Source organism: Varroa jacobsoni, unplaced genomic scaffold (assembly GCF_002532875.2).
Source record: "Varroa jacobsoni isolate VJ856 unplaced genomic scaffold, vjacob_1.0 scaffold_1147, whole genome shotgun sequence".
NCBI classification, from domain to species: Eukaryota; Metazoa; Arthropoda; class Arachnida; order Mesostigmata; family Varroidae; genus Varroa; species Varroa jacobsoni.
In genome coordinates this window covers 90,973-107,114 of record NW_019214049.1, presented here as the reverse complement: position 1 = coordinate 107,114, position 16,142 = coordinate 90,973, and the positions used below count along the sequence as shown (strand labels likewise).

At 43.5% G+C, this 16,142-nt stretch overlaps 1 protein-coding gene across 4 annotated transcripts in view; it reads left to right on the top strand.

Moving 5' to 3' along the window:
- Nucleotides 1-16,142, top strand: part of LOC111267112 (glutamate receptor 4) — a 75,268-nt gene that overhangs the window by 41,757 nt on the left and 17,369 nt on the right. For 3 of the 4 annotated variants that reach the window (XM_022845114.2, XM_022845113.2, XM_022845115.2), the window contains exons 2-9: nt 671-808; nt 5,607-5,963; nt 8,600-8,835; nt 9,092-9,231; nt 10,059-10,275; nt 10,451-10,678; nt 11,957-12,148; nt 12,454-12,574. In XM_022845114.2, the coding sequence (XP_022700849.1) occupies nt 671-808; nt 5,607-5,963; nt 8,600-8,835; nt 9,092-9,231; nt 10,059-10,275; nt 10,451-10,678; nt 11,957-12,148; nt 12,454-12,574 (1,629 nt within the window). Of the gene's footprint in view, nt 1-670; nt 809-5,606; nt 5,964-8,416; nt 8,836-9,091; nt 9,232-10,058; nt 10,276-10,450; nt 10,679-11,956; nt 12,149-12,453; nt 12,575-16,142 lie in introns of those variants that run through there. The other variant, XM_086971197.1, reaches the window with a different exon arrangement.

Below are 16,142 nucleotides of genomic sequence, written 5' to 3'. Positions count from 1 at the left end.
GACGCGAGAACATTGGGATCCTATGGTGACAAAGATCCATTCTTTCGACTTCACTCCCATCTTTCGCTACCTCTTGCTCGTTTTCCTTTGGCCGCTAACGATCGTTTCGTAACCGCAGTTCCTCCTCCCACTGGTAAAGAGCGGTTGGTCTCAAAGTTGTTTGAGCTAAATATTGTACGACGTAGGATCGATACTGCTGTTGTTTGTAGTGTCAATAACACTGGCTATCGGCTGCTGTGTCACAGAAGTAGGCCTGAGAGTTTACGCGACATTGTGCGTGCGTATGAGTGTGCAACTGTGAGGAGTGTAGGCACTCTTTCAAAACCATCGATAATGCCTATCCAATGCGCCTGTGAACGACTTTCCCTTGTAGGCGTCGCTGCCTGCCCAATTTTCGCCTCATGAAGAGATGGGGGAAGACTGTATACAATTTGATGCGATAAGTTTTTCTACTTCTAACGTTCAACTCTACCCCTCTTTCCTCCCATATACAGAGAATTGGGCGCCCTAACTTCTTTGTATACAACTGATATTGTATTGAAAAGTCTAGCCGCAAATATAGCCCAGTATCGCGCCCTTCCTAGCTAGCTTCAATAGACACACGCATTTCCGATACCAAAATAAATGGTTGGTGTTCAGAATAGATTCTAATGCTTCATTCCTGTTACAGGTACGATTCTTCCAAAGCAAGATGTCTATGAAGGGATCATTAAATACGCTATCAAAAACTTCGATAGTAAAACCCTCGAGGTAAACATGGTAACGAAACGATTGGATAGCGCGGACTATCTTCAAATCGTCACAGCTGGTAGGTGGTGTCTAATCAAAAGATCAGACAATAGAAATGTTTAGTTTCAGCGGGTAAACGCCATGGTCCAACGGGAAGTACATCTATTAGGTTTAGAAAATAGGTTCCCCTTGTATCTAAAACGATAATAAATACGGTTTTATCATTTATCTAGTCTTTTTTTGGTGATATGTTTTCTATTCATGTTTTTTCTAATTTTTTGGTTTTTAGTTTTGCTATTTGTATCGTTTTTCCAACACCAGTTTTAGCTCTTTTTTTAAATATCATTTAAATCCTTTATCAATTGAAATTTTTATTCTTTGCACCTATGTTTTTTTACTTTATAAATGTGACTTAATTTGGTAATAAATTGGGTAACGAAAACGATCTTTTTAGAACCACATAATCTCATTTCTTAAACTAATATTTCAGCAGAGACTATTCATAAAGTTGATAGCTCCTAGTAAGTAATCTTGAAAACTATAAACTGGATAGTAAAACCTACGAGTTTCTTATCACACAATATTCAGTATAAATCTAAGAATAATAGTTTTAGTAAGATTTCAGTATTTTCCATTCACGCCTGGACGATCAGGAACTAATACGGGTTATTTAATATCAGCATTGTGTGTGATATGATTGTCTGAAAGGGAATTCCGTCATACGTTTTTATTCGTTTCTTGTTGGTTCGCTAAAGGGCGGTCATCAAGGTCTCTATAAGGATAGTGGATGCAGCATTTGCGCCGCATTTGAGCAGCTAAAGGACTTTGCCAGCAGGTGGACTTTGCCTTTCATTGAATAGTTGGTTCGGGGCCTTATCGCTGGAGGAATCCGAGCACGAAGAAGTAAAAGGCCTGCTTGGCCTATTTGGCAGCCAGCGAAAGCGTTGGTCGTCATCAATGAGCTGCACGCCAGCTAGCCTTTCTGTCGATGGACCTCAGTCTGGACAGGAAGGATAGACAAGAGGGAGGTTGCTGGGTGAAGAAGGGGCGGGGGGGAGACGTTGCCAAAAGGAAAAACGGAGACCGCAGACCTAGTCACACTAGGGTAACGTCCATAAGTGGGACCGCGCTAGGAGCGGGGAATAGCGAGGCTGCAGGAATGGAGGCGGCACGTCTCTGGGTCGGTTCACTCGTCACCTGGGTCATCCGTGGCTTGACTAGAAAAATCTCTTTTAAAGTACTATATCAACACTCGGAGTCCTGTAGAGAAATGTTTTTTTACAGGCTTTCCTTGTTTTCCTTAGGTTTACTTGTCACGAACTATGAGACACACGCACAATTGACAGTCTTTGCAGTCAGCACTCAAGCCGAAGTTCACGGTTACGCTAGGCCGTTGCTGTCCTGTTAGAGACCCTGCCGCAATTCGACGGTAATACAACTACATGTTGTGTAGCTCCGCTTTCCCTATATGTCAAGCGTGCCGGTAGCATGCAGGTAAGCTGGAGCAGAGGTAGCTATACCAGGCTTACTATATGCTCTGTCCCATAATTTCTCAGTATCGTGGTTAGGCCAAGCAACCGACAGGCCGGGGTCTATCTAAGAATGAATCGAACCTAACCCAGCGACCGAACACCCCACACATATATCTATTGAGGGGAAGATCGGTCTAGCAATGCAACACCTTGCCGGAAGCGTAGTCATCGGAAGCTCGCAGAGAAAGTCACTGGGCCACCACACAACAAGGACGAAGAAGACCCGCTAAAGATGGGGAAACGAAAAGAAATAGAAAAGAGACACGAACCATCGAGAAGAACATTGTAACCAAGGGAAAAGTAGAAGCGCTACATTGGGTGAGAAAGCACTCTGCCAAGCCAAACGCTATCTCGGCTTTTCGGCAGCGGTCTTTCAAAGACCTCCGTATTCTAACAGGTGAGAATGCGGTGGTCGAACGAACGCTTTACCTATACTATTAACTAACTGTTTACCATATCTGTACGAACTGTTTCTACGGTGTAGCTAACATGCTGCGTTAGCTAAAGCAGAAATAACTGATAAGTAAGCCCAATATTTAAAATGTATAATTATGTATTGATTGTAAACTTTAATACAAGATGTAATTACGAATCATTTTTATATTCCGGGAAGGAACTGAGTATTTACTCCAGTTTGGAAAGTACAACACTATAATTTTTTCTCGAAAAATTTATTTGCTACGAATCTGAAAATTTTAAATATAGACGTGATGTTCTGCATAAACTAGCGTTGTCCTGCTTGAACTTATAGAAAGAAGCCTGAATGAATAGTTCGCTTTAGCTAACTGTTTAAAACTGTTTTATGTTAACGTGGAAATATCTGAGACACACAAAGACAATCATAATATTATCCTTGGGGTGTGCAAGCACGCTGACTGTGCAATACATTACCACCTATAATCATAAACTGCTATAATGCTTTCTATCTAGCCCGCAACAACTTCTGGTCATTAGCTAGCACCTATAGCTAAAGGCGCACACGGCTGAGTGTAATACCCATTGTAAGCTAAATATTACTCTTTCTCGGCCAGCGACCATGCGAATGGTACGTTCTGCATGCGCAGTGAAGCGGGACGATACTGCCTCCAAGGTTTTGCTGTTTCGTTGTGCCAGTACCGTCGTGAGAGCTCTCGAAGCCAAGAGATAACTTGTCGAGTCGCAGACGGAGAAGACAAGCTGTTGAGAGGCAGCCGAAGAGAACGGGGCCGTTTTGGGGGTGGTAATGCAAGCCTCGGGCTCTTGTCGTTTCGGTGAAGACCTTGCTGTTCCGGCTACTCGACAGGGTCATCATCAAGAAGAAGACTCAGAGAAGCTGGATCCGTTAACATAGACAGTTGGGTTTCGCTCAGTATTTGTGCAAATCGACAGAGTCGGAAGCCTAACCGCGATTACCGCATAAAGACCAGCAATAACAACTGCTATTCGCACTCGTACTAGAACAACGACGACGAAAACGTAAATTACGTCGAAGACACACAGCACTCAGACCACGCAATAACACGCCCACAGCAAATGGCATTCACTTAAAAAAAGCGTTAATCATGAAGACAACGAAGAGGCAATAGATAGAGGTGGGGTGTGTGGGGCCGGAAGGAACAAGCGACTCACATGAACAACTTACTTACTTTGTATATTTGTTATTACTAACGGCCCGCCCAGCAACTGATCGTATCTGCGCGGATATTGTTGTTATACTTAACTGTTGTTTGCATCGTTTTCGAGCTTTCTGGCCATGGCCTCGGTGTAAGTGGCTCAAGCAAAAATAAAGGTCAATTAAATCTTCAGGCTACGAGATTACTTGGTACCAGAGGGGATGCATACTTAGTAAACATCGTTGCCATTACAAGCAGGTAAACCTTGGCGTTCGTATTTTGAACGCCTGTTATGAAATTTCTGGCAACTAGTAATAGAACTTAATTATGTCAAAAAGAAGAATTTAGTGGAAACTTAACAGGCGCAGGAAGAAAAATCGAGATTTTATCCTGAAGCACTGTGGATGATATAATAATTGTGAATTAGAACACTCAAAATAACAGAATGTTCTTGAATCTACTTGAAGTTGTGGAGAGATAACAGTCTGGTTTAATACATGACTCGTACCGACAGCAAAGGGTGTTAGCAATGTCCAAGAACATGAGAGGTAAGCGAAGGTCGATCCTATGCTTACAGATGAACACTGAAAAAATCTGTCAAATCTTTTATCAAATGTGTCACACAGACAAATTTACTCTTCTTCACAGATGCCAACTATGTTCCAATTACAACTGTTCAGGTAAGGAAAACCGTATTGGATTAGTCTTCAGCGTCGCTTTTTACTTGCTAGGAAATTGCTAGTATTATTAGACATAGTCTAGCCCAGTGAAATCAACAATTTTCCATAAAAATGTCATCACTGCTGCTTCGCACTCATACTCATATCTTTGGCCATTATCCAGAGTTTTATGATGGAAAATGACGAATAGAAAGCTATACATGGGTTCGAATGCCGCAGGCTTTGCATCGCAGTGAATCCTCTTCACAAAATAATAATAATCTCATTCAATTTGCGCGTAACTCTGCCAATGAGTTGATAGTAGGACATGGTCATATCATTGGATCTTTCGATTTGCTTTACTGCAATACCGTTTCAGAATCGCTGTAGATATACTTCAATAGACCCTATTGAAACCAGGCTGAAATACTCATAGATGATATGACAACGAAGCCAGTTTTCATTGCTACTTTAACAAGAACGGTTGCTCTCGGCCAGATATTGTTGCTAAGCTATCTATTATAGTTCAGCGTAGTTCGATTGAAGCTGGTAGAACTGCAGGATCGATTTTTTTTTCTTTATCCTTTCAGCTTTGATCCAAAACTTAGTGCTTTTTAACACCTCGATCGAGGCGGTCATTTGTTTCTCTGCGAGAAGTCTCGTTTTTCTTATTAGGCATCAAAACAATACGATGATTTTGAGCTGCCGCGGAAGTGGCGTGTTGATCATCACCCGACCAGAACTAGTGCGCTACAACAACTACAGTAACAAAATTAGCTTAAGACGGATAATTACCAACAATTACTTCGTTTCGTCCTACGCCGTCCTAGTATTACTATATAACCATATACGCCACGGTATCACGTGGGTGTCGATGCCACCAAGAAGCACCGTGGCGATGGCTACAAACTTAAATACTCCAACGTAAAACCGAACAATATAAACGTAGAGACGATGACAGATGTGACTACCAGCTCAGAGCTCTATTATCTGTTACTTCGTTTCTAATTTAGCTTTTTTTGCTGTGCTTTTTCTGTGTTTTGCTATCATTCATTCTTCGTTATTGCTGTTACTGCTGCTTCGTTTGAAATCAGTGTGCCAGCTTATGAAGGAAGGCGTCCTAGCCTTCATCATTCCGCCGGATTCGCCGCCAGTAGTGCGTGACATGCTTACGTCGTACTCGTCGCATTTCCACATTCCAATCGTGAGTACTCAGTCGTTTAGTGGGCCTTCACCAGGAGTATCTAGCCGTTCTTCATTCTCAGCGTCAATATCGAATGCGGCTCGTGCCGTCGCGGACGGAAGCAGCGGGTCTGGCAGCTCGGCAACATCTAATTTGGGTATTAGCACATTCGTCCCATTAGCGGAAGCAGTGGCCGCCCTTTTGAGACGCTACAAATGGCAGCAGGTGGCCTACATCCACGATGATTCAGCTGCTCCGGATATTTTAGGTAAGTGGAGCAGTCTTAAAGTAGCTAATCAACTATTTATTCAATAGTATTACCTTTTTAGTAATAAATGAGAATAATAATAGCAAGGTGCTATCTAAACGATTAGAAGAATCATTTAGCTCTAACACTGATAAATTTTCTTTTTTCAAAAACATGTTCTTTTGATGATGAGACCGAGATGTATGCAGTAATATATACGGGCGCTTGTGAAAAAAAAGTGAACTAATTCCTTTTTCAAAGGAAATGGCAGGAAATCGCGTTTATTGAGATTTCCGTTTCTTTTCCGAAACAATCAACCTAGAACTATTTCTCTGGTGTACATACGCGCCTAGATATATGCGCAACTTCGAAGACACCGTAATCAGACTCGAACGGGTAAGACGGATGAGTGGGCGAAATGGCTGTGTTTTTTTTTATATAGCATCATAATCCCAGGCAATATCTTCAGAGCCCGGGGCGCTCAACATCCTTGTCATAGATGGGCAGATTGTCTCCATTTCGTAGACCCATCCAGTTTTTTCGCTTTCTCTTCGGCTTTCATTTTCTTTGTATGTCTGTATGTGCCCCCAGACATCCCCACTCTCTATTCGTTGCCCGTTTTTCTCAGCCTGCTGGCTTCTTCACGATTTCTGTTGACATCTGGCTTTTAGATGATTCGGTACGTACCCTTTTTGTTTATTCATCCTATGCTCGTTTGCCGCTTAAATTGACTAAAGTCGACCTGTTCAGGGTGTATACAGAGGAAAAGCGTATGGTGAAAGCTAATAGTGCCCACCCATTAGATCGAGTCCATAAGAAACTGCAAAAGGATTTCTGATAGTCCCAATATCCCCTTAAAGGAACGATGGACAAAAGAACGTACCGATAAATCGAAAGGAAAGGTCGACAAACCTAAGAATTAACGCAAGTGTCGCTCGCACATAAAAACTGGATTGGAAAAGGCAGAAAACACTGAAATACTCCTAGCTTGCAGTCGAATCACGATAATGCTGTTGACAGCAATATGAAAATGTCTAATATGGCTGACGGAACTGGCGAAAGGCCGGTTATTCGACGACAGGAAAATTGTTGAAACGGTCAGTGTCGTCAACTTATAGATATTCATATCGTTTAACTGTTTTATAAATTCACCTCAAGTGAGGCCGAGAAGCGAGCGATAAGAGCACCAGCTAGGAGCTACTCAGTAGGGGCAACTGCCGCAATGCAATAATCGTAACAGCTGCTGATGGTGTTACTCTTGATGCCGCTAGGGCGTTGGTTGAATTGCCGAAGCAATGAGCACCGAGTTAAATTTCAAGAATTGACCATTCGGAGAGCGAAGAAGAAACAAATTCGACAAGACGTGACTGACATTCGGACGAGGCCAAGGAAGTGATTTTTGCGTCCCCCACGCGGCCTGCTATTGTAGCCGGCGACTGGCTTTGGCCAGTTGGCTGGCTTGCCATTTGCCTCGACGGGTGGTCGCCGTCGGTCGACAGCAGCGGCTTGCGTTATCGGTCAATCTTGGTTCACTTGAGTTCATCTGGACAGAGCTAGGTTTGACAACTTGACTCGGGCCTAGTTCAGTCGGGTTCGACTCAGCGCTTCTTTACTAACTCTTTCTTTGATGAATGAGCGAGCCACGCCTACTGAGCATTTTCGTCTTCCCGCAGGACAAATGAAAGGGACGTGAAAACTCTGCAGGGAAGATGAGCTGGAATTAAAGTTGCCCTAGTCGAAATTCGAGAGCCAACCGTTTCATCGGCCTGATATAAAAAATACACGGCAGCGGAGAACGCATGAGGCAGAAGCTTCTATGTGGATCATACTCAGAGCCTATTTTATTCTACCCCCTTGAGTCCTGCTACCAACCAGCTTGCTGTAATACTAGTAGTAGAAATAATTCCCTACTTGGCTCCACGTCGGCCACGAAATACGTCATCTTTTATGACAAGCCGCTTAGCCCTGAACATAACGAGGCGGCCTGCGTGTGCTCGTTTCCAGTTTCGCTTTCCGGCTACCCAGAGGTGGTGGGGACGAGCGAACAGAGGCGAACGCAAATGGAGATAAGTACAACCGCCAGCGTTAGGGGGTTAGAGGCAGACGCACTCTGGAATTGTTCTATTCAGTGTATACGGGAAAAGATTGTCGGGCCCCCCCTACCACAGAGCCTCAGCCGTTTCATTCCACCACAGACCTGCAGGACTAACGCTAACGCGACTGAGCAATAAGCCAGAACGTGCCAGCTGGGCTGGTTTGGTTCATGCTCATCTTGACGGCCGGCTTGCTCAGCGCTCCGTGGATGCGGCCGCACGACCATAAAAGCCCTCACCACATCTGAGCGAGACGACCTTAGCTTATACGTTGCTATGCATGCAGGGAGGCGCATTTGGGTTCCTGTATTGGCTGTTCCGAGACTGACAAGCAGATGCGGAAGAAAGGGCGTAGGGAAGGGAGGTCAGGAAAAGAGAAGGGTGACGGATAAGATGTTAAGTACTGGCAGAAACGCTCGGCCTATCCTAAGCTAAGTACACTGTTGTGAGAAAGCGACTGACGTGATTGTACTCAGCAGTGTGACACGAATAATATCCTAAGTGTACTCATTCGAGTGTTCGTATGCATGTTTCTTTGCTGTGCGGCCTTTACAACGACAACAGAGGCTATTCAGAACTCCGGAGTAAAGGTTTCGATCGCGAAAAAGGTGAAAAGCGAGGCTGAGGCTAGCGATGCCGTTCTCGAGCTATCCTCGTTAGGAAGATTACGGCCGGATAACATCGAGAAAATCGTACTCAACGTAAATAAACCCAGTTTGATAAAGACTGTACTCACTGGAATGATTAGAGAGGTAAAAAGCTTCAAGAATCTCAACACGCAATTCATTCTGGCAAGTCTGGTAAGTCCTGAGACGATATAAGTAAGCCTATTGTATTGCTAAGTATGAAATAACTTACACATAGTAGAACGGGAACGTCTCTTATACGAATAAGACCTGTTTTACGTAATGATTGTTTTAGCCAATTAAGACAGGCCATGCCGTACAAAGCTTTACGAGACACGCCACAGTTGGCGACTGTCGACTGTAGTTGCAGATAGGTCGTTTAATTCACATATAATCGCCTTAATACGAACGCGATTCTCTGTTTCCACAGGTGACGGACGACTTCTGGCAGAGCATCCGGTTTCGTGATGCCGGTAGCAGTTTGAACGTGACCGCTTTCCGGCTCGTCGACTCTGAATTGCCACATGTCATGCGTTTCCATAAAAAAATGATGCAGAATCCCAACTACAGGTAGCATTTCACAGTAAGGGCAGCTTATGTTTACACAGCTGTCATATATAGCAGCGTAGGATAATTTTCGGGGTTACATGGATGTCCGGGTTCAAACTCTCAGTGGCATTTTGGTTAGCGTGCGTCCAGGTACATGATCCTTTTGCCCGCTCACGTCTGTTGGGTCATTGGCTCATTTAATACGAAGACCCGTTGGTCTTTGTAGCCACCTACCCGTTCAGCTACAAAACTTTTTTATTGTTCCATCTTTGAATACATATCTGTAAGTGAGCTGGTATGGCCATCTCCGCTCCATTGTGTTTGCCGCTCAATACATTTTCTCCTGATGGCAATCTATCTGTGCTCCATTTTTTTTCGTTTTCTTAAATACGACAAACTGCATTCGGAATAGCTCCCCAGTAGCTTATTAGGGTACATAAAGGATTGCATGAAGGGTTCTTCACATGGCTAAGCCCGACGTTCCTCCAGCTTAGCGTCGTTTGCTGCTAGGCGTCAACTTCACTAGCTGGATGACGTAATCGTAACAAAGCAACAGCTTATCGTTACTAACCGCGCGTTTGAGATTATTGCAAACCGCTCAGGTCAAAACAGGGTCGTACTAGGGAAGCGGACGAATGTTGCTAGACAATTAAGTATGCCTTCACATTTCAATAAAAGGGTTGACATTTCTTATTGCTCGCTTCTGTTGTAGAAAAGTGCGCTCAAAAACTGAGCTTGTCTCACAATGTTAGCTTACAAACAAAGGATGAGCTATACCTCCAAATTAAGTAAAATGTATAATTAAATGAAATCCGTATGTATTCGTGTTTTTGTATTTAAAATCTTAGGGACTCCTTTAAGAATCAAGGTACCGAGAGTTATCTTTTCCTCGACGCTGTTACGGCACTTCTTACTAATTACGATCGTGCCCTACAAGATAAACCGACGCTACTCGAAGCCTATCGACCGCAAGAAGATGGTTCTAAGGGAACTGTTGGTTTCAATTGTATGGATCAGTCACGCTTTTTCGAGCACGGCAAGGACCTCGCCTCCCTGCTGAAACAGGTGAGCTATTTCTTCGGATTAATTATTCTGCTGACCATTCGGCAGTAAGCTACCAAGGCCCGGAAACGTTCAACGAAACGGACAGTGGGACAACATTAATAGATTTAAAATATCGACGAATGATCAGAATAAAGATCATTGTTTGTTTTCGAACACTTACGCTGCAATCTTACAGATAAAACTTCCAGAAGGACAAACGGGCACAGTTGAATTTCTCGCCGATGGCAGTCGACTACAGCCTACTATCGCTGTGATCCACAGCTCACATGTTGGACACGTTAAGTTAGGAAGCTGGTCACCTAAAAAAGGCCTTATGCTGACCGACAAACCTGAAGCATTACCTCAAATCAAAGCTCCTGGTGCCATCACACCCAACAAAGAAATATCTGTCGGTGGAATACTCGTGAGTGCACTAGAAAGTTAGGTTAATTATATCAGAGAAATTCAATTTTTTTAAATACAATAGATATGCCATTGCGAGATTTCGAATGCTAAACGTACCTAAAATACGTTTTTTGACCAGAACAAAACGGAACCATGGGACAATATAAGTAAGCAGTATTACTTCAAATTTGTGTCTGAATAATATTACACATTATGATGTTGTGTTATTTGAACTTCGCCAGTGTTTAGCAGAGTTTTTGTGTTCTTTCTAATGTATTTCATGGAGGAATGCCATCAAACGCTTTCTTGCCAAATCCGTCAGTAAGTAAGCTTAACTTTGATCAAATGTTGAATTCATTTGTCCAGAGCTCCACAGCCATCGGCCCACGACAAATATTATTTTATTAGATTCTATCATATATAAACAACAGGACCTTTCTTAAGAGAGATTTTAAAAGTTTTGGAAGTAACTAGCCTGAATAGCAAGCGTCAACTCAATTATGTGAAAAGTCTCTGGCGTTCGCGTCTGTTGACCATAGTAGATACTGGATCTTTTAGATATTGCTTAAAGTGATCCTGTTATACTCAAAATTAGCTTGTTTGGGTAGATACTGCTTTGTTTCCAGCTTATTTTACGTATGGTCTAAAAACTAATTGACCTCTTACTCTATTGTTCGGCACCGATCGCCCAAGGAACGGGGTATTCAGAGAGCAATTTTTGAATTTATGAAAGTAATTCACGTATACGGTCACGTGCTTTACTAAGCGTCTAATTAGATGCACACTTGAATAATAGTACGGTGACGAAGAAAAATGATTGGTTTTGGTTCCATTTCTTCAATCAAACAGGAGTGCTTTCGCTTATTCTACAGTATCAGCTGTTTGACGCTAATATTTAGTCTCGGATTTAAAACAAATATGTCACACACTTCCAGATATTCCAAGTCGGACTTTTTCCAACAAACAAAACATCAATGTTTAATTTCACGTTACTGAATGAGTGTGAGCCCACCATGTGAACGTGTATATGAGTGAAATATTGGAAAATAATGACCTTCTGATTTAAGTTAGCTCGACAAATGAATCACAGCCAAAAGAAGCCGACGGTAGTTCGTCGCCAGGCTCTGGGTAGTTCACTTGGTCATATAGGCCTGCTCGTCGACTCTCTCTCTTTTTCTTCGAGTCCACCAGCTTCGTGCTTCCGACATACGGCGCTCTACTAGCGAAATCGAGTACAAAACAGTTGATAATTCCATTAATATTGAACCGCCGTGTCGTTTGCGTGTGTTGTTCACAGAGTCCACCATATCTGATGTTGAAGCGTGGAAGTGACGCCGACTTCACCGGCTTGATCCCTGAGCTGCTAGAAGCCCTCGCCAACGTAATGCCGTTCTCATATAAAATACATGCAGTGCCACGTGGGCAAGCCGGAGCACGCACTGACAATAACGCTTCGTGGACTGGACTTATATCCGAAGTAATCAACAAAGTTAGTATTTTTTTTTTATTATCTCAAGAAGCCAGGTAACGATTGTACTTCAACTTTTTCTATTCTCGTTTTGCCATTCTTTTCCAATGGTGCACCAGACCAGAGTTTGCCTTTCCTTGAAGTTCCATGGCTTCCGTTTAGCTCAAGAGAAGCCAATTTGGGGAATTCAAGGGAATATCACGTAGGTACTTCCGTAGGTCATTTACTTTACTTCCTCAAAGTATTGCTGATTTGCATGTTGGAAGCATGTAGATATATCTATGCTAACGGAATTGCAAAGTGTTGTTTTCCTATCACACTTGCAGAAAGTGGAGATTGCTATTGCGGACATTCCGTTGACTGCCGATCGGCAACAGCATGTCGAATATACCCAGCCTTTTCTTATGGATGATTTGTCCGTTGTCGTCTCACGAAAATCACAAGCGGGTAAGCAGAACTACACGCATTTGCTTAAATATACTGTAGCTTGAATCAATGATTTACAATATAACATCGACCTGTGTATAATGCATTTTAAATCTGGACGAGATGAGGGTGTATGCAGCACCGGAATATATGGACCGTAAGTGAAGAAAGAACGTTCAATTTTTTTTAATTAATTGGTTTTCTACGTAACCTAAGAAGACACAGTAGCGTACGTTCTTTACTGATTCTCGCACGCATAACATATATATATATATATATATATATATATATTATGAAGCACACACGATAATAGTAGTCTGCCCCCGCACGCAGTTACAGTAAGAGATATGACAGGCGGCACTTTAGTAGGGCAGCGAAATCGTAGCGGTTGCCAAAGCCAGAAATCACTCGGGTACAACGCTCGACAAGGCGCGGAAAAGCGAAATCGATCCCTTTTCGTCGTTTCCTTCACATGTCCATCGTCTTCTCCGTTGTCTTGAAATATACTTCCTATGCACAGGGGTACATACTTGTTGCTCCAACTATTCGTTTGTCCTCCCACGACCCGCCAATCACGAAGTCACCGACGCTTCCTCCACCGTGTCTAACCCACCAAATGGCAGATGTAATGGTGTACGCCTCATATGATCAAGGAACCGACGCTGCGCTGGATGCGAAATGCAGACTAACATTCAACTGCTTTTCAATGCTCCGAGAGGCCCCTGCTTCGTCCCACTGCATACCGGAAGTGAATGCCAGCAAAGCTGGAGGGAGCTCGAACCAGAAGCTACATGCAGGACGACGAGCGCACACTGCGTATACCGTATCAAACAAACTCAGAGTGACCCTGTATGTACACTTCTGAAAGGGATTGCGTTATAAAAACATCTTGAAGCTCTGCAATGTTTGTTTTTGATGATACAGTGCGCAGCGATTCGTTTTCATGAGCATGACGGCTATTGAACTACACAGTGTTGAATGTGGTGCGACTAAATCTTTCTAGTTTAACTCATAGTGGGGTAAATACTTACGATTCTTGCCCCATTATATCAGTGGTCTCAAAAAAACTACAACAACTTTAGTACTAGGTATTTTCTCCGAATTTTATCGTACTTATACAATGCGTTTAAAGCCTTTCTAATGTTCATTCCTTTTTAATCATTATTTAACGGCGATGGCTACTTGAGGGATTGGCTTAGCAGTGTTGACATATAGCCGCTTTGGCTCTTCTCTGCTGGCAAAAAATTGGTTCGAACTGGGCAAGAGCGGCAAGCGATACCATTGCATTATGAACGAATGTTTAAATGGCTGGCAAGTGAGGGTGCTACAGCTGCTACTATTACCGGTAGGACTACGTCTGATCAGAGCAGTACAACCGTGTTGACTCGAGCGAATAACGGGCGGCGGCTGTTATTGGCGCTGGACTGGCTGTCGCCAGAAATAGGCATGTGTCCTGTTCTATCGTCATCCTTGTCATCCATATATCACTCAGAGAGTGATGAAGGAACTACATTGGGCCGCCTCGTCGCCGTTTTGGAATAAGCTAGAGGAGACGCTACAGCTGTTCCATAGTAAGCCGCAGCAACGCCTGATATCGTCTTCCTACGCTACTATAGTACAAAATGGCACTGCACCGCAGCGTACTCCAGGATACGACCGATAGTGTATCCACACCTTTGCGCCGCACGCTTTCTCCCTTTTCCTCAACGTTCTATTCAACCCTCTCGCTGATGACCTAGTCGTAGACGGCCAGTGTAGACGTAACTCGAGCAATTTCACCGTTGCAGTTTCCATCGTCGTCTCGCAAATTGTGACGACGCGGCTGCAAGTAAAGTCTTCCTCGATCGCCAGCAGCATCCCGCGGCGTTTAAATCTGTATTATCCTCTTTCTCTCTATAATTCTTTGTCCCTTTCTGTCATCCTGCTTTGCCCTCAACGGCTTCTGACTTTTAATAAACTTGTAGCATACTTTAGCACAGAGTTTTTGGTCTCCCCATCTTTTATCAGCTCCACAAGCACAGATGGTGCAATACTGATAACGATAGAGCCGGAGTCGCAAAAAAATTGCTGAGCAAAGGAGCTAGGATAGATTGAAAGGCGTACAAGACTAGAGTGCAGAATGGTTCATGATCCGCGACAAGTGATTAATATTGCCTGACGATGCAGATACGTGTCGCAGTGGTAAAGGTAACTACTAAGATAACGACCAGCAAAGGTCTTGCTACGGCACGAGGCACTGATGTATTGCGGATACAAATACATCTGCCTACATGAGTAGTACTTCAATACTTTAACTCCGTCCAATAAAAACAACGATGCTTGATTTGGTTCCATAACGGTACCGCAATTTCTCTGCTGTTTGAATATACTTCCATAGGTTAAGTGATGCGTAAATGCCTGATCGTGTGCAGTAATGCATTTTGTTTTTGAGCTCTTGTATCGTTACTCTGTTCACTGTTAATCATGCGTACAATGCGCGGATAGGCTTCACCTATATATCACAAAGATAACGTTCACCGACTAATAATATGGGAAGCCTATAATATAGTAACGTTCATCGAGTAACATAGCAAGGAACCTAACTTTAGTGGATATCGCTTACTTCACTGGACAGACACATGGATACAGGCGGATCGGTTGACAAGTCTATAGTGGGACACCATGGCAAGCGATAAGGAATGTTACTTGGGCGAAACGAGGGACAATGAACAGACTCGCGAACGTCACCTGTTGCAAATGAGCGTTATTCAAGCCCTTGCTTTGCCTCGGCAGCGACAAGCATAGCCGTAAGGTTGACAGTAAAAAAGATGCCACTGGTGTTTGGAGTCGTCCAACAGACTATACCCTACATTACATAAAGGAAGCATTACGTTCTATTGACTGCCAACTGCTGGACGCTCTCCTCTCTAGTAAGCCGCTTTCGACCCCGTTACTTTCACGTTTTGTGTATCGCCATTGTCGCGGTCCACTTTATGTAAATACGGGTTGCTCATCTCCTAACGCACACATTCGCGCAGAGGTAGACAAGCTTCTCTCCTCTATTCGTTTAGGGCTCCAATCGTCTCCTGCGCGACCGCTTGCATGCTACTTCGTTCTACCATGGTAGTGCAAATTTATCGATGTTTACGTTCAAGAAAAATGAAGCAAGATACGAGAAGCGACGACACGACCCCTCGATTTTTTCTTATAAAAGGTATTTCTAGCAGGACAACGAACAAAAAAGAGCTCGAGGGCCGACAGCTCGAACTTATGGTTCAGGGTGCTACTACTAGCGATAGTGAAGAAGCTTGTCCCTCAACGTAGACCCGCGCAAACATATATATCTACCGAGACCTTCAAAAGTCTCCAGGCTGAAAATCGTAGCAATAGCAGAAGCAGCGACAGCAGGCTCAAAAGTAACAATAGACACAGCAACGTGCTGTATTTCGCAGGGTGGAGAAGTAAGCTACCCTTACCATACCATAGCTGTTGCACCAGCGGACGCAAGAAGCGGTAATATATTCTGGCCAGCAACGGCACTTCATTGAAATCGAAAACTTTTCGAGTGGTGGGCAACGGAAGGCAGGTGGAGGTGGAAGAAAATAGTAAT